The sequence below is a fragment of the Salvelinus alpinus genome, chromosome 17 (assembly GCF_045679555.1).
Source record: "Salvelinus alpinus chromosome 17, SLU_Salpinus.1, whole genome shotgun sequence".
In the NCBI taxonomy this organism is placed as follows: Eukaryota; Metazoa; Chordata; class Actinopteri; order Salmoniformes; family Salmonidae; genus Salvelinus; species Salvelinus alpinus.
Window position 1 is genome coordinate 40467695 of NC_092102.1, and position 18737 is coordinate 40486431.

Sequence of the window (18737 nt, forward strand, 5' to 3'; positions counted from 1 at the left end):
CAAAGATATCATCAATATCCATAATTCCACAGGGTTATATGTACATGCTGTAAGTCAAGCAGTGTTAAATACATCTCCTACCTTATGATCCAGTACAGCTTCATCTAATGGGCAGCAGTCATGGCTTTTCTGCTTTTTTGAAGTTTGACACAAAACAGACGGGCTGTTTATCTTCCAGACAGAAGAGGTTGAATTTCTCACTGTGCTGACTGCAGAGCACCTCAGACCCTGCTGAATATCTCTGACTTCTATCCTGTAAGTAGGCTTCACACAGGTTCTTTAAAACCAGGTTACAGGGGGGAATTCCATTGATGATTTTTTTCTGCAGACTGGACATTGTCGAGATGTCTTCTCTTTCCAGTATTCCTCCAGACAGGCTTTACAGAAGCTGTGGCTACACAACAGGACCACAGGATCATTAAAGATGTCACAGCACACAGGACAGGAGAAATCAACCTCGGAGAGATACGTTTTAAAGGCCATGTCTCACTGCTTATCTTGTGTTCTGGCTTTTGAACAGAAGGTTTACTTCCACTTTTGAAAACTCTTTTGAGGAAGGTTTACTTTTGAAAACTCTTCTGAACTTAGAAATCTGTGTTGTCCTGCCAGTGTTCCTTAGTCTTCAATTGTTGTTTTGATTCTTGATTGTTTTGCAAAGATTATTGGTCTTTCTATAAGACAGTTATCAGTTGAGCTGAATGCTGAATAGCCACATTTTACATTGTTATTCTGTTGTGAGCTTTTCTCCTTCCTGTTAAACAGGAGTAGGGTGGAGCTCTGCCGAGTTGTCATTTACATCAGTTTGAGTCTGTGCAGGACACTTCACTAGATGTGAGTGTTTAAATATAACTGGATTTGAATGCTTCAAAAATGCGAGGTGTATGAAATGTACCAAATAAACTGATCTAAGGTTTCTCCTCATCTGACTTGACTGTTAGCTGAATTCTGACTATCTATGTCTCTGGTCAATTCAGCACCATGGACAACCACTGTATGGAAGTGCCAAGCAGTCAACTTCAGCAGCTGAAACTCCTACATTGGATTAGCTTTTACATTCAGTCTGCCAAGAGCAAGATGGTGACTCCACCCCAACAAACCAACTCCCCAAACAAGCGCCCACAATATGTGTGTGTGTCTGTCTGTGTGCAAATGATATTTAACCCCATAAACACAGATGGAAGAAGTTCCAAATAATTGAACATGTTTATTGGGTGAAAATGTGTTGCATTCCATAGACATGTTGGTGTTAACAGGCTAGTTAACTGAGTCTTGGTCCACGGCCACAACACTATACGGCAAATGTTTTTCAGGGAGCCCAAGTGTATTGGGATACATGCCAGTGTTAACATAACCAGTGACAACATCTAAATGTGTTAAAAAGAAAACCCAACAACCAACAGGTGACATTTATATTCTATAATAGTAACAGGTGAGTCAACAATGATACTCTCCATCACAGTGTGTCCTCCCTCTGTGAGAATCGCAATGAAAGACATCAATGGGTGTTACTGACTATTTTACATCATGTTAGTCCCTGATTCAGACAGAGACAGTATCCACTGATACAGTCACCTTACCTGGTAACACTCTCAGAGGGTGGAGAAAACAGAGATTCCTGATGTATGGAAAGACTCTCTCAGTGAAAGTGTGTGTGAATGTGTGTAGATGTGTGTTATTGACAGGGTCAGAGAATGACAGCTTTCCTCCTTCCCAGTCTAGCTGCACTCTGATCCTCTGGGGGTTCTGTCTCACTGTGAGGTGAGTGAATGGCTTATTTGGTACATGTGTTTTATATTTACCAACACCAAACAACACACCCCAGGATCCATGCCAATATCCACTGTCTCCCTTCCTCTGGACAGACTCTGTGGTCACACCCAGGTCCCAGAATGTATTCTCCCCAACATCAATGTCCCAGCTGTGTGTTCCTGAGTTAAAGCCCTCAGAACCCAGGACCGTTCCATCCTCATCAAATCTCTCTGGGTTGTCTGGAAGCTGCTGTTCCTCATCACTGTGTCTCACACTGGTCAGATCATCAGACAGGATGAGTTCTGGGTGGGCAGTGTTGGGGTCCAGAGTCACTGGAGCTGGACAGAGAGAACACAAACACACCAGATTAATTCAAATGTAGGGGGAATACATTACTGTATATGATATGTTGTATGTTTTGTGTTATATATATGTTTACATTACTTATTGTAAGATCCTCTGTAAACGTACAAAGCAAATGTACAGTATGTAAGTCATTCTAAATATCATTCACTGTTTCTTTTTTTAGTATTGGAGAGTTTTAGGGGTGGTCCAATATACAGAGTACAAAACAGTAAGAACACCTTCCTAATACTCATTTCTGATACTCACGGGAACTGCTGAGCGTGAAAAGCCCAGCAGAGTTGTAGTTCTAGACACCATACCCCGTTCAAATGCACTTAAATATTTTGTCTTGCCAATCCACCCTCTGAACGGCAAAAATAAACATTCTATGTCTCAACTGTCTCAAGGCTTTAAAATCCTTCTTTAACCTGCCTTCTCCCCTTTATCTACACTGATTGAAGTGGATTTAACAAGTGACATCAATAAGGGTTCATAGCTTTCACCTAGATTCACCTGGTCAGTCTATATCATGGAAAGAGCAGGTGTTCTTAATGTTTTGTACTCTGTGTTTAATACCCGTTATACAGGGCCTTCTGAAAGTATAGACCCCTTGACTATTTTCACATTTTGTTATGTTACAACCTCATTCTGAAATTGATTAAATCGTTTCATTCCCTCAATCTACACACAATACCCCATAACGATGAAGCAAAAAAAGGTTTAGACATTTCCAATTTATTTAAAATAAAAATAAAAATAAATATCTCATTTATATAAGTATTCAGATCCTTTAATCTGTATTTTGTTGAAGCACCTTTGGCAGTCTTGAATCTTCTTGGGTAAGACGCTACAAGCTTGGCACACCAGATTTTGGGGAGTTTCTCACATTCTTCTCTGCAGATCCTCTTAGGCTCTGTCAGGTTGGATGGGGAGCGTTGCTGCACAGCTATTTTCAGGTCTCTACAGAGATGTTCAATCGGGTTCAAGTACGGGCTCGGCTGGGCCACTCAAGGACATTCAGAGACTTGACCCGAAGCCAATCCTGCATTGTCTTGGCTGTGTGCTTAGGGTCGTTGCCCTGTTGGAAGGTGAACCTTCGCCCCAGTCTGAGGTCCTTAGTGCTCTGGAGCAGGTTTTCATCAAGGATCTCGCTGTACTTTGCTCCGTTCATCTTTGCCTCGATCCGGACTAGTCTCCCAGTCCCTGCTGCTGAAAAACATCCCCACAGAATGATGCTGCCACCACCATGCTTCACCATAGGGATTGTGCCAGGTTCCTCTAGACGTGACGCTTGGCATTCAGGCCAAAGAGTTCAATCTTGGTTTCAACAGACCAGAAAATCTTGTTTCTCATGGTCTGAGAGTCTTTAGCTGCCTTTTGGCAATTTCCTGCCATGTGCCTTTTACTGAGGAGTGGCTTCAGTCTGGCCACTCTACGATAAAGGCCGGATTGGTGAAATACTGCATATATGTTTGTCCTTCTGGAAGGTTCTCCCATCTCCACATAGGAACTCTGGAAGCTGTCAGAGTGACCATCGGGTTCTTGGTCACCTCCCTGACCAAGGCCCTTCTCCCCTGATTTCTCAGTTTGACCGGGCGGACAGCTCTAGGAAGAGTCTTGGTGGTTCCAAACTTCTTCCATTTAAGAGTGAGGGAGGCCACAGTGTTCTTGGGGACCTTCAGTGCTGCAGACATCTTTCGGTACCCTTCCCAAGATCTGTGCCTCGACTGTCTCGGAGGTCAACAGACAATTTCTTCGACCTCATGGCTTTGTTTTTGCTCTGACATGCACTGTCAACGTTTGGACCTTCTATAGACAGGTGGGTGCCTTTCAAAATCATGTCACATCGATTGAATTTACCACAGGCGGACTCCAATTAAGTTGTAGAAACATCTCAAGGATGATCAATGGAAACAGGATGCACCTGAGCTCAATTTCGAGTCTCATAGCAAAGGGTCTGAATACTTATGCAAATAAAGTATCTGTTTTTATTTCATATAAATTATAAATATTCTAAAAAACAGTTTCCCGCTTTGTCATTATGGGGTATTGTAAGTAGATTTCTGAGGAAAAACATGTATTAATAAATTTTATAATAAGGCTGTAAAATCAAGGGGTCTGAATACTATTTGAAGGCTCTGTATCTAAAAGAACCACTCACTGTATTGAACTCCTCCCTGCATCTTCTCCCAGACTCTGAACTGCAGGTTGCCCAGGTGCTTTGCAAAGTATATCAGTTCTCCTGAAACCCTCTCTGGATCTGGCAGTGGACACTGGGCTCTGGAAGAACATTCAGGAGTCATTGTTGCTGTGGCCTTACTTTTGTTATGACTTTCATGATGTCGTAATGTATTGAGGCACTGTTATTTTGTACCATGGGGACTTTTATTTTGAAAGCAATAGTATTCCCAGGGGCACCTGCTCGTGTCGGGAGAGGGTGGAGGAAAAAAAGACCAGAGTGAATTTTCATGACTGCATCTCCTGGTCCAGTAGACATTACACCACAAGTAATAGTTTTCAGTTATAACCCGTGTTTTATTTTTTTCTGCTGAACCCACAAGTCCTCTGGTGGAGAAAGTGTTAAATACCAACAACAAGAAATAAGGGTTACAGACTAGTGTAATTGGACTGTGCCCTTGCTTTGTTCTAGACACAGTGCCCCACTCAGATGCAGTGCTGTTACTTTTGATCCCCTGTGCATCCCAGCCCTGTCCCAGACAACATTATCAGGGACCCCCAACTGAGCCTCCGTCAAAGTCCTCCAACTAGGTAGGGCTACTTGAACCTGACGTTAGCAACTTCCCAGATCTGTATGTGTCACGCACTGTATCCCCAGTCAGGAAAGGTGTCAAATTCATCCGTGTAATGAAGCCAACCAAAATTGACAGTCATATCCCAAGTGACACCATGCTAGTTCCATTCTCGTCAGTCAGGGAGGTGAGGAATACACTGTAGTTGAGATTGTTTTACTGCAATCTGCAGACACAACGACAGGGTCTCCCAAAACCTGACCTCCATTAATCACCAGTGAGCAGCGCCAAGTTCTCCAACTTGGTGCACAAATACTCTGATGTCTTCAGTGCTCATGAGCAGGACTATGGACACACAGATCTCATCAGACACACTATCAACACAGGAGACTCCCTGACCTTCTGACAACATGCATATAGGACTAAGCCCAAGGTGAGGAAAGACCTGGACAGGCAAGTTGAGAAGCTGTTAGTTCAGAAGAGAGAGCAGGAGAGCAGATTTTGCATTGATTTTTGGAAGCTGAATGCAGTGACAGTGCGAGATGCATATCCCCTGCCACGGACATAAGATGCTTTGGACAGCTTGTCAAGTGTGTGGTGGTTCAGTACAATGGACTTATCTAGTGTTTACTGGCAGGTTGAACTAGCTTAGGAAGACAGAGAGAGAACTGCCTTCACACCTGGCAGCTCCTTGTACCATTTTAAGGTCATGCTGATGGACCTCATAAATGCTTCTCCCACTTTTGAGAGATTAAAGGAGCTTGTACTTTGTGGCCTATAATGGAAAGTGTGTCTCATCTACCTTGATGATGTGTTGGTGTTCAACAGGACCTTCATGGAACACCTACAGACTCTCAAAGAGGTGTTTATCTGTTCTCAAAAGTCTGGATTGAATCTCAAGCCAAGTGTCATCTTGCTTGCACCCAAGTCATATCCAGTGATGGCCTACAGCCCGACTCGAAGAACCTGGACAAGGTCAGGGACTGGCACAAACCTAGAATGACTACTGAAGTGAGAGCCTTTACAGGCTTGTGCTCCTACTACAGAAAGTGTGTTATCAAAACCTCTTGGGGCTAGGTGTCCCTCTAGCGGGATCGAAGCTGACAACATCTGGTGAAATTGGCGTGTAATTTAAATAAATATTCATGAACATACAAGTGTCTTATATAATTTAAAATCTTAACTTCTTGTTAATCTAACTGCGTTGTCAGATTTCAAAAAGGCTTTAGGGCGAAAGCATACCATGCGATCGTCTGAGGACGGCGCCCCACAACATATTTTTCAACCAGCACAGGCTTCACAAAATCACAAATAGCGATAAAATAAATCACTTACCTTTGAAGATCTTCCTCTGTTTGCAATCCCAAGGGTCCCAGCTACAACATGAATGGTCGTTTTGTTCGATAAAATCCTTCTTTATAACCCAAAAAGTCTGTTTAGTTGGCGCCATTGACTTCAGTAAACCACTTGTTCAACATGCAGACAAAGGAGTCCAAAAAGCTACCACTAAACTTTGTCCAAACAAGTCAAACGATGTTTCCATTCGATCCTCAGGTACTCTAAAATGTGTTCAATGTAGTATGTTCAATATGAAAGCCAAATTCGTAAGCGCACGCACTCTCCTTCGCGCGCCGAAAGACTGATTTGCTCCAGGTGGTAACCTTACCCTCCAAATACTTGTTTGTTTTTCAAAATAGGAGCCTGAAACCTTGAATAAAGACTGTTGACATCTATTGGAAGCCATAGGAATTGCAATCTGGGTGACGGACACCCATACAAACAATAGGTTTACATAATAAGAGCTTGGGAGCTGAAAAAAATTTATAATTCTGTTCGGATTTTCTTCGGACTTTCGCCTGCCATATCAATTCTGTTACAGCCACAGACATTATTTTAACAGTTTTAGAAACGTCAAAGTATTTTCTATCCAATGCTATGCATATCCTGGCTTCTGAGCTTGAGTAACAGGCAGTTTACTTTGGGCACTTCAGTCAGGTGTAAATTCAGGATACTGCCCCCTAGCCTTAAGAATTAAGAACGTTTGATGCCTTTGTGGCTCCATTGAATGCTCCCGAGTGGCACAGCGGTCTAAGGAACTGCATCTCAGTGCTAGAGTTGTCACTACAGACACCCTGGTTCGAATCCAGGCTGTATCACAACAAGCCGTGATTGGGAGTCCCATAGGGCGGGGCACATTTGGCCCAGCGTCGTCCAGGTTTGGCCAGTGTAGGCCGTCATTGTAAATAAGAATTTGTTTTGAACTTACTTGCCTAGTTAAATAAAGGTCTAACACCTCTCCCATTGTGGCACACTCATTGTTCAGCGCCGTTCCTACTCTTGCACATTGCCAAGGCAAGAACTGGAAGTGTGTCATAGCATACCACAGTCACACCCTCTCATCATCAGAAGGAAAGGAATCTACTAAACAACTATTGATTTAGAGCTACCACAAGTCGACAAGAAAACAGGCGCTGCCTCCACTATTTCAGCACCATTTTAAATTCAACATTTCAACATTTTTTATTTATTTATTTATTTTATTTCACCTTTATTTAACCAGGTAGGCTAGTTGAGAACAAGTTCTCATTTGCAACTGCGACCTGGCCAAGATAAAGCATAGCAGTGTGAACAGACAACACAGAGTTACACATGGAGTAAACAATAAACAAGTCAGTAACATGGTAGAAAAAAAAGAGAATCTATATACAATGTGTGCAAAAGGCATGAGGTAGGCAATAAATCGAATAATTACAATTTAGCAGATTAACACTGGAGTGATAAATCATCAGATGATCATGTGCAAGAAGAGATACTGGTGTGCAAAAGAGCAGAAAAGTAAATAAATAAAAGCAGTATGGGGGGGTGAGGTAGGTAAATTGGGTGGGTAGTTTACAGATGGACTATGTACAGCTGCAGCGATCGGTTAGCTGCTCGGATAGCAGATTTTTAAAGTTGTTGAGGGAGATAAAAGTCTCCAACTTCAGAGATTTTTGCAATTCGTTCCAGTCGCAGGCAGCAGAGAACTGGAAGGAAAGGCGTCCAAATTAGGTTTTAGCTTTAGGGATGATCAGTGAGATACACCTGCTGGAGCGCGTGCTGCGGGTGGGTGTAGCCATCGTGACCAGTGAACTGAGATAAGGCGGCACTTTACCTAGCATAGCCTTGTAGATGACCTGGAGCCAGTGGGTCTGACGCCGAACATGTAGCGAGGGCCAGCCGACTAGGGCATACAGGTCGCAGTGGTGGGTCGTATAAGGTGCTTTAGTAACAAAACGAATGGCACTGTGATAAACTGCATCCAGTTTGCTGAGTAGAGTGTTGGAAGCTATTTTGTAGATGACATCGCCGAAGTCGAGGATCGGTAGGATAGTCAGTTTTACTAGGGTAAGTTTGGCGGCGTGAGTGAAGGAGGCTTTGTTGCGGAATAGAAAGCCGATTCTTGATTTGATTTTGGATTGGAGATGTTTGATATGAGTCTGGAAGGAGAGTTTGCAGTCTAGCCAGACACCTAGGTACTTATAGATGTCCACATATTCTAGGTCGGAACCGTCCAGGGTGGTGATGCTAGTCGGGCGTGCGGGTGCAGGCAGCGAACGGTTGAAAAGCATGCATTTGGTTTTACTAGCGTTTAAGAGCAGTTGGAGGCCACGGAAGGAGTGTTGTATGGCATTGAAGCTCGTTTGGAGGTTAGATAGCACAGTGTCCAAGGAAGGGCCGGAAGTATATAGAATGGTGTCGTCTGCGTAGAGGTGGATCAGGGAATCGCCCGCAGCAAGAGCAACATCATTGATGTATACAGAGAAAAGAGTCGGCCCGAGAATTGAACCCTGTGGTACCCCCATAGAGACTGCCAGAGGACCGGACAACATGCCCTCCGATTTGACACACTGAACTCTGTCTGCAAAGTAGTTGGTGAACCAGGCAAGGCAGTCATTAGAAAAACCGAGGCTACTGAGTCTGCCGATAAGAATATGGTGATTGACAGAGTCGAAAGCCTTGGCCAGGTCGATGAAGACGGCTGCACAGTAATGTCTTTTATCGATGGCGGTTATGATATCGTTTAGTACCTTGAGCGTGGCTGAGGTGCACCCGTGACCGGCTCGGAAACCGGATTGCACAGCGGAGAAGGTACGGTGGGATTCGAGATGGTCAGTGATCTGTTTGTTGACTTGGCTTTCGAAGACCTTAGATAGGCAGGGCAGGATGGATATAGGTCTGTAACAGTTTGGGTCCAGGGTGTCTCCCCCTTTGAAGAGGGGGATGACCGCGGCAGCTTTCCAATCCTTGGGGATCTCAGATGATACGAAGGAGAGGTTGAACAGGCTGGTAATAGGGGGTGCGACAATGGCGGCGGACAGTTTCAGAAATAGGGGGTCCAGATTGTCAAGCCCAGCTGATTTGTATGGGTCCAGGTTTTCCAGCTCTTTCAGAACATCTGCTATCTGGATTTGGGTAAAGGAGAAGCTGGGGAGGCTTGGGCGAGTAGCAGCGGGGGGGGGCGGGGCTGTTGGCCAAGGTTGGAGTCGCCAGGAGGAAGGCATGGCCAGCCATTGAGAAATGCTTGTTGAAGTCTTCGATTATCACGGATTTATCGGTGGTGACCGTGTTACCTAGCCTCAGTGCAGTGGGCAGCTGGGAGGAGGTGCTCTTGTTCTCCATGGACTTTACAGTATCCCAGAACTTTTTGGAGTTAGAGCTACAGGATGCGAATTTCTGCTTGAAAAAGCTGGCCTTTGCTTTCCTGACTGACTGCGTGTATTGGTTCCTGACTTCCCTGAACAGTTGCATATCGCGGGGGCTCTTCGATGCTGTTGCAGTTCGCCACAGGATGTTTTTGTGCTGGTCGAGGGCAGTCAGGTCTGGAGTGAACCAAGGGCTATATCTGTTCTTGGTTCTGCATTTTTTGAACGGAGCATGCTTGTCTAATATGGTGAGGAAGTAACATTTAAAGAATGACCAGGCATCCTCAACTGACGGGATGAGGTCAATATCCTTCCAGGGTACCCGGGCCAGGTCGATTAGAAAGGCCTGCTCGCAGAAGTGTTTTAGGGAGCGTTTGACAGTGATGAGGGGTGGTCGTTTGACCGCGGACCCGTGGCGGATACAGGCAATGAGGCAGTGATCGCTGAGATCTTGATTGAAGACAGCAGAGGTTGGTCAGGATAATGTCTATTAGGGTGCCCATGTTTACGGATTTAGGGTTGTACCTGGTGGGTTCCTTGATGATTTGTGTGAGATTGAGGGCATCAAGCTTGGATTGTAGGACTGCCGGGGTGTTAAGCATATCCCAGTTTAGGTCACCTAACAGAACAAACTCTGAAGCTAGATGGGGAGCGATCAATTCACAGATGGTGTCCAGGGCACAGCTGGGAGCTGAGGGGGGTCGGTAGCAGGCGGCAACAGTGAGAGACTTATTTCTGGAGAGATTAATTTTTAAAATTAGAATTTCGAACTGTTTGGGCATAGACCTGGAAAGTATGACAGAACTTTGCAGGCTATCTCTGCAGTAGATTGCAACTCCTCCCCCTTTGGCAGTTCTATCTTGACGGAAAGTGTTATAGTTGGGTATGGAAATCTCAGAATTTTTGGTGGCCTTCCTAAGCCAGGATTCGGACACGGCAAGGACATCAGGATTGGCAGAGTGTGCTAAAGCGGTGAGTAAGGCAAACTTAGGGAGGAGGCTTCTGATGTTGACATGCATGAGGCCAAGGCTTTTTCGATCACAGAAGTCAACAAATGAGGGTGACTGGGGACATGCAGGGCCTGGGTTTACCTCCACATCACCCGAGGAACAGAGGAGTAGTAGGATGAGGGTGCGGCTAAAGGCTATCAAAACTGGTCGCCTAGAGCGTTGGGGACAAAGAATAAAAGGAGCAGATTTATGGGCGTGGTAGAATAGATTCTGGGCATAATGTGCAGACAAGGGTATGGTGGGGCGCGGGTACAGCGGAGGCAAGCCCAGGCACTGGGTGATGATAAGAGAGGTTGTATCTCTGGACATGCTGGTCTCAATGGGTGAGGTCACCGCATGTGTGGGGGGTGGGACAAAGGAGGTAACAGAGGTACGGAGAGTGGAACTACAGGGTCCATTGCAAACCAAAACAATGATAATGATAACTAGCCTGAACAACAGTATGCAAGGCATATTGATATTTGAGAGAGACATACAATAAGGCATAAAGTGATTGCAGGTCTTGATTGGGAGAGCTAGCTAAAACAACAGGTAAGATAACAGCAGCAATAACAGGGTGCTAGTCTAACACAGCAACAACAGGTAAAAATGGCGACGACTAGGCAGAGAGGGTCGGATTAACTACACACAGATCCTGAGTTAAAGCACAGAGCCGACAGATAAAACACAAATAAACAGAATGGAGTACCGTGAATTAATGGACAGTCAAGCATGCATCAGCTATGTAGCCAAGTGATCATAGTGTCCAGGGGGCAGCCGTAGATGGAGCAGGGAGGCCTCCACTAAGCTAGCACGCGGCGTTTAAAGTTAGTAGCCCGGGGGGTGGTCTGCTCAGACGGAGGGGGTCTGCTCAGACGTGGTCGTGTCGACAGAGAATCCAAGCCGGATGGTGAAAGAGAGGTTGTGAATCGTAGAATTGTGTTTGCTAACTGGTGCTAGCTTCGTGGCAGTGGCGCTAGCTGCGCTAGCTGCAAGCTAGCTGTGAGGATCAGAAGTAGTGGCTCAGGGATTACGGCAGGAATCCGGCGTTGTTGTCGAGAGACAGTCCGATGCTGGTAAATTGGTGAGTAATATCCAGGCTAATAACAGGGCTGGTGTCTGTGCAGAAGGTAAAAGCTACTAGCAGCGGCAAAAAAATGGCTAAATTAGCTTGTAGCTGATTTAGACCAGTTGTGATGGATTGGCAGGGCTCTGTTTCGGCAAAAAAAGGTCCAGTCCAATTGGCAAAAGAGGTATTGTAGCCCAAGAATTCGCTGGTAGACCTCTTCGGCTAGCCGGCAGATGGGCCTAGCTCGAGGCTAGCTCAAGGCTAACTGGTGCTTGCTTCGGGACAGAGGTGTTAGCCAGTAGTAGCCACTCGGTTGCAGCTAGCTAGCTGTGATGATACGGTGTAATTGTCCAGAGCTTGCGTCAGGAATCCGGTGATGTGGTAGAGAAAAAGCAGTCCTATATGCTCTGGGTTGATATCGCGCTTGCAGACTGGCAGGTATTGGCCCGGTATTGAAGCTGGCTGTGTCCGAGTTAAGGGCGAAGACCGCAGCAGTGGCTAACTGACTACTAGCTAGTAGCTAGTTATCTGGCTAGCTTCTGATTGGGGTTACGGTTCTAAAGTATAAAAAAAAATAGCAGGTCCGTACCACATTGGGTGAGGCGGAATGTAGGAATGTATATTCAGTTCCTAGACGGAAAGTGAAATTAAAATATATACGAAATGTATACGAAAAATATACGAACAAGACAAGACAAGACAAGACAAAGACACGTCCTACTGCTACGCCATCTTGGATGGCGTAACATCATCTAATGCTTATTCTAATACAGTGACAACTAAATGATACCAAAAAACGATTTAGTCCAATCAACCTAAGCTAAATATGATGGGTTGGTACTGATTTCTCTGTGTGTGTGTGTGTGTCTGTGCGTGCAAGTAGACAAAACAATGTTGACTCACCCTACTTGTAGAGAAACGCCAATGCCGCCATCCTCTCTCATGTTGCCTGAACAGTCTATGACTCTGTCATACAGTACACACTTTTAGTTTTTGTTGTCCTAGGCTACCTGTCTAAAACTTTTGCTCGCTATCCTAACTTCCATTAATTGGCAACGATGCGCCAGGCCAGCTAGTTAACATTAGCCTTCTACATCTAGCTAAATATTGAACTTTCATCCTCTCAGCCAGGAGCACAATGTATGCATTTTTGGTTGGATCAGAAACGTTGTTATAATCATTGGCCAGTACAGAGATTTAAGTAAAATCACAAGTCCAAATCCCTATCTCCATCCATGACTAATTTAAGAAAGGGCCAATTTGAACTAGCTAGCTAGCCACCGGAGGACAACTACACAATGAGATGCAACAAGTTTTCTGTCAGTGACATTTGGCATCTTATGTGATTTGATTGGTTTGAAGTCAAATCCAAACTGGCTTCCTTTGACAATTGTTTTTGGTTCGCCTGGATCATTCACAGATGAGCTCACTCACATGTTTCAAGCAGACCACCATAGTCCCTGTGCCCAAGGAAGTGAAAGTAACCTGCCTAAATGATTACAGCCCCGTAGCACTCACGTTGGTAGCCATGAAGTACTTTGAAAGGCTGGACATGGCTCACATCAACCGCATCTTCCCGAACACCCTAGACCCACTCCAATTCAAATACCGGCCCAACAGATCCACAGATGACGCAATCTCAATCACACTCCACACTGCCCTTTCTCACCTGGACAAAATGAACACCTATGTGAGAATGCTGTTCATTGACTACAGCTCAGCGTTCAACACCATAGTGCCCACGAAGCTCATCACTAAGCTAAGGACTCTGGAACTAAACACCTCCCTCTGCAACTGGATCCTGGACCTCCTGATGGGCCGCCCCCAGATGGTAAGAGTAGGCAACATCATGTCTGCCACGCTGATCCTTAACACTGGGGCCCCTCAGGGGTGTGTACTTATTCCCCTCCTGTATTCCCTGTTCACCCATGACTATGTGGTCATACACGACTCCAACACCATCATTACGTTTGATGACGACACAACAGTGGTAGGCCTGATCACCGAAAACGATGAGACGCCTATAGGGAGGAGGTCAGAGAACTGACAGTGTGGTGCCAGGACAACAACCTCTCCCTCAATGTGAGCAAGACAAAGGAGCGGATCATGGACTACAGGAAAAGGTGGACCGAACAGGCCCCCATTAACATCAACGGGTCTGTAGAGGAGCGGGTTCAGAGTTTCAAGTTCCTCGGTGTCCACATCACCAACGAACTATCATGGTCCAAACATACCAAGAGTTGTGAAGAGGGCACGACAAAACCTTTTACCCCTCAGGAGACTGAAAAGATTTGACATGGGTCCCCAGATCCTCTAAAGATTCTACAGCTGCACCATCGAGAGCATCCTGACCGGTTGAAACACTGCCTGGCATGGCAACTGCTCGGCATCTGACCATAAGGCGCTACAGAGGGTAGTGCGAACGGCCCAGTACATCACTGGGGCCTAGCTTCCTGCCATCCAGGGCCTATATAATAAGCGGTGTCAGAGGAAAGCCCATAAAATTGTCAGACACTCCAGTCACCCAAGTTATAGACTGTTTATCTGCTACTGCATGGCAAGCGGTACTGGAGCACCAAGTCTAGGACCAAAAGGCTCCTCAACAGCTTCTACCCCGCAAGCCATAAGACCGCTGAATAATTAATAAAATTGCCACCGGACAATTTACATTGACACCCCCTCCCTTTTGTACACTGCTGCTACTCGCTGTTTATTATCTATGCATAGTCACTTCATCCCCAGCTACATGTACAAATTAACAAACTAGCCTGTACCCCCACACACTGACTCAGTCCCCCCTGTATATAGCCTCGTTATTGTTATTCTTATTGTGTTACTTTTTATAATTACTTTTTATTTTAGTGTACTTGGTAATATTTTGTTAACTCTTCTTGAACTGCACTGCTGGTTATGGGCTTGTAAGTAAGCATTTCACTGTAAAGTCTACACTTGTATTCGGCGATGTGACAAATAAAGTTTGATTTTATTTGATTCATGCCACTGCTTCCAGAGGCACTCATCCCGAAAGCACAGACTTTTATTAATGGAAATGTGTTCTGTGGACATTTAATTGCTGAACGTACTTTGCTGAGAGCTCGTAAACTGTGTTTTTGACACTATATGTCTCGTGACATTCACAAAAATGTTGCTAACAGTCTCCCATGTCAGACCCGCAGCTCCCCAACTCCCGCTGCAGTCCATCAATGCTGAGCGGCCATTCCAGAAGGTTGCAGCTGACATCACTGAGTTGCCCGTCACCTCCCAAGGCAATAGATATGTGTTAGTTGTAATGAACTATTTCACACGCTATGTTAATCTTTACCCTCCTTAAAGACCAGCGTGCCACTAGTGTAGCTCATTGAATCATTGAAGACTACATACGCCAGCATGGAATTTCTGGACATTCGTACTGATGAAGGCCGAGAATTCGAGTCAGACCTCGTAAAAAAAATATTTTAAAGTACTGGGCACTGAAAAAACACGCACATCCCCATATCATGCTCAGTGCGAAGGCATGGTAGAGAGGGAGAACCGGACCCTGAAGGACCAGCTTGCACAGGACATCAGTCAGGACGGTGGGGAATGGGACAAAAATATCCCTCAGGTGGAGCTGGCCTAGAATTCAAGTGTGCACTCGAGTACAGGCTTCAACCCTTACTTTCAAGCTCATGGCAGAGACCCTTGTCTGCCAGTGGATGTCCTGTTTAACTGTAACTCCTCTATCACACCAACAGCCCCCACCACACCCACTGGTTATGCCCAGGACCTGACCACATAACTCACATAGGCCCCCAAGGAGGCGAACCAGCAGTCTGCAATGGCTAAACTGCAACAGAAACATAATTATAATTGAAAAGTGGTGTTCTGCCCATACAAGGAACGGGACCTGGTTCCCTTGGATGACTCATTCCAGCGCATAAACAAACTCGCACACAGATGGAAGGGTCCATACAAGTTGCTGAAGAGGATGGACAAGGATGGGAGCACAGGGGTGGATGAAATCAAAGACCCCAGGAAGGTGAATGCAAGGAGATGGGTGGTTCATCACAATCGCCTTAAGCCATGCAACAGTGATTTGTCTGACTCCCCTGACAATCCCCCAGTGTCACCTCAGGCCAGTGAGACATAGACCCACTCCAATCTTATTGTCCAGGACTCTGCCTTACCGCCCACCATCCTGTGTGCCAGACTTGATCCCTTTCCGTGTGCTTGTCCATGCCCCGGCCCCTGCCGCTGGGAATCAGGCAAAATTGGGGATCAAGCAATGCCTTCACTACCTCCACCCACCCAGGGTCACCCTAACCCTGCACACGATGCTGAACCAAACGGGCCATCTCCTGTAGTACAGGCTTCTGCCACAACAAGGTGTTTCCGTACAGTTAAAAAGCCTTCCAAGTAATAGGACTTTAATACTTAGAATGATTAGGCTCAGCCCGACTACTGTGTTTTTTTGTCAGGTTGACAGGGTGTTCTCAAGTTCTCATTGAAATGAGGACGTTTCCTTTTCTAGAGAGTACAACTCTAGCCCTAGTTTTGTTATGATTTTTATTTTGGCATAACGTATTGAGGCACTGTTATTTTGTACCATGGGGACTTCATTTTGAAAGTTATAGTAGTGCCAGGGACACCTGCTCGTGTCGGGAGAGGGAGGAGTAAAATAAACACCAAAATGAATCTTCATGACTGATTGGCTGCATCTCCTGGTCCATGAGACAATAAACTACAAGTAATAGTTTTCAGTTGTGTTTTGGTGGTGGAAATAGTGTTCAATACCTACAACATGAATGAAGGGTTACACTAGTGTGGGGTTGGGTACAGAACCGCAGAGAAGAGAGAGACATAATAAAGTCCCCTTACCTTTTCACTGTATCCTTGTAGTTCTGTAGGGAAACAAAATAACACATTTAAAGATGTATTAATCATAGCAAATCAATCTAAAACATATCAATTGATTACTACAATATTTATTTCATAACTGATAGGGCCGTTGATTTATCAGAGGTAGATTAGTCCTTACCTGCAGGAATGAGATGTCCTCAGCGCCCAGCTCTTCCTCTATGGTTCTGATTGTGTCTGACAGTGATGATATCTCTCTGCTCATCTCATCAATCTTCTTCTTCATCATCAGACTCTTCTGCTCCTCTTCTTCCTTCAGTGCAGCTATCCTGGCTCTCTCTTCTTGATGTAGAAACTGATGAAGCTTCTTAAACCCTGTCTTAATCAGCCTCTCTGTGTGCTGGGCCTGACTCTGGACACAGCAGAGAGGAATGTCAAAGATATCATCAATAATTGAGCATCTGTAATTCCACAGGGTTATGATTCATCTTTACAGTTTCATTGTATCTCAGCTTCACTCTGTATTCTTACATTGATGTGTACTGCTGTTTGATCATAGGTCAGTTTAACTTCTCTAAAGACCTTCAACTTCTCTTTTAAGGGCTCCAGTGCAGTCTTGAGTTCCTCCTGGAATGAAACAACATTATAAAGAGGTGCTGTGTGTAAAATGAGTGGATTGGCACACAGATCTTAATTCACATGTGACTATATGTACATCTTGTAAGTCAAGTAGTGTTAAATACATCTCCTACCTTATGATCCAGTACAGCTTCATCTATTGGGCAGCAGTCATGGCTTTTATGCTTTTTTGAAGTTTGACACACCAAACAGATGGGCTGTTTATCCTCCAGACAGAAGAGCTTGAGTTTCTCACTGTGCTGACTGCAGAGCACCTCAGGCACTGCTGAAGATCTCTGACTTCTATCCTGTAAGTAGGCCTCACACAGGTTCTTTAAAACCAGGTTACAGGGGGGGAATTCCAGTGATGATTTTTTTCTGCAGACTGGACATTGTCGAGATGTCTTCTCTTTCCAGTATTCCTCCAGACAAGCTTTACAGAAGCTGTGGCTACACAACAGGACCACAGGATCCTTGAAGATGTTACGACACACAGGACAGGAGAAATTATTCTCGGAGAGAGAAGCTTTAGAGGCCATGTCTCACTGTTTATCTGCTTATCTCTGTAATTAAGATTTAGTTGAACTTTTGACAACTTTTTTGATGAAGGTTTACTTTTGAAACTCTTCTGAACTTAGAAATCTGTGTTTTCCTGCCGGTGTTCCTCAGTCTTCAAATGTTGTTTTGATTCTTGATTGTTTACAAAGATTACTGGTCCTTCTATGAGAGATATATCATTTTAGCAGAATGATGAAAGTTACAGCGTTGTTCTGTTGTGAGCTTTGCTCCTTCCTGCTAAACAGGTCAGTAAGGGGTGGAGCTCTCTGCTGAGTTGTCATTTATATCAGCTTGAGTCTGTGCAGGACACTTCCACTTGCTGTCAGTGTTTGGTTAAATAGAACTACATTTTTAAGATACAATGCAGCCGTTTTTATCTCAATATCAAATAATTTCTGTGTAAGGATTTTAAAAAGATACAAACATAGCTTCTTAGCAAACATAAAAATTTCATGCAATAATTGTCTGGGAGTGGTCTGAGTGGGATGGGAAAAATGTAAACTAGCTGTTATTGGCAGAGAAGATTGGAAGTCTATTTCTTATTGGTCTTATTGTCACAGAATTACTTTTGTTAAATATTCTCCATTCCCTCCTGTTCATTTCCAGCTGCCACGAGAAGTGGAATATTGGAAACTGGTCAGAAATGTCAGTATAAAGTATACCTGTTTTATCCACATTATTCAAAGAATTAGTAAAAAACTATTATCAATATTATCAGTCTGTTGGGGCGGAGTCACCATCTTGCTCTTGGCAGACTGAATGTAAACTCCAGTCCAATGTAGGAGTTTCAGCTGCTGAAGTTGACTGCTTTGTACTTCCATACAGTTGCTGTCCATGGATCTGAATTGACCAGAGCCATAGATAGAATTTAAATAAAACATTTCATTCACTTAGCGTTTTGCAGCATTAAAGGCCCACTGCAGTCAAAGATATGATTTCCTGTGTTTTATAGACACTACCGGTCAAAAGTTTTAGAACACCTACTCATTCAAGGGTTTTCTTTAATTTTTACTGCTTTCTACATTGTAGAATAATAGTGAATACATCAAATACATCAAAATAACATATATGGAATCATGTAGTAACCAAAAAAGAGTTAAACAAATCAAAATATATTTTAAATTTGAGATTCTTCAAATAG

At 44.5% G+C, this 18737-nt stretch overlaps 1 protein-coding gene across 1 annotated transcript; it reads right to left on the reverse strand.

The window, feature by feature from the left end:
- Positions 1–1184: 1184 nt before the first annotated feature.
- Positions 1185–17854, reverse strand: LOC139542941 (zinc-binding protein A33-like). The gene is made up of 6 exons (XM_071348958.1): positions 17173–17854; positions 16952–17047; positions 16602–16832; positions 16442–16464; positions 4256–4374; positions 1185–2087 (listed from the first exon to the last, which is right to left on the reverse strand). Exons 1-6 carry the CDS (start codon positions 17575–17577, stop codon positions 1540–1542), a joined length of 1422 nt encoding a protein of 473 aa, XP_071205059.1. The 5' UTR covers positions 17578–17854; the 3' UTR covers positions 1185–1539.
- Between the last annotated feature and the right edge of the window lie 883 nt (positions 17855–18737).

Coding starts and splice junctions, on each gene's coding strand:
- LOC139542941 (XM_071348958.1), bottom strand. CDS start 17,577: ATGGCCTCTAAAGCTTCTCTCTCCGAGAATAATTTCTCCTGTCCTGTG. Junction 16,833..16,951: donor AAACAGCAGTACACATCAAT/GTAAGAATACAG, acceptor TGCTGTGTCCAG/AGTCAGGCCCAGCACACAGA. Junction 2,088..4,255: donor GCAGGGAGGAGTTCAATACA/GTGAGTGGTTCT, acceptor CTCTCTGTCCAG/CTCCAGTGACTCTGGACCCC.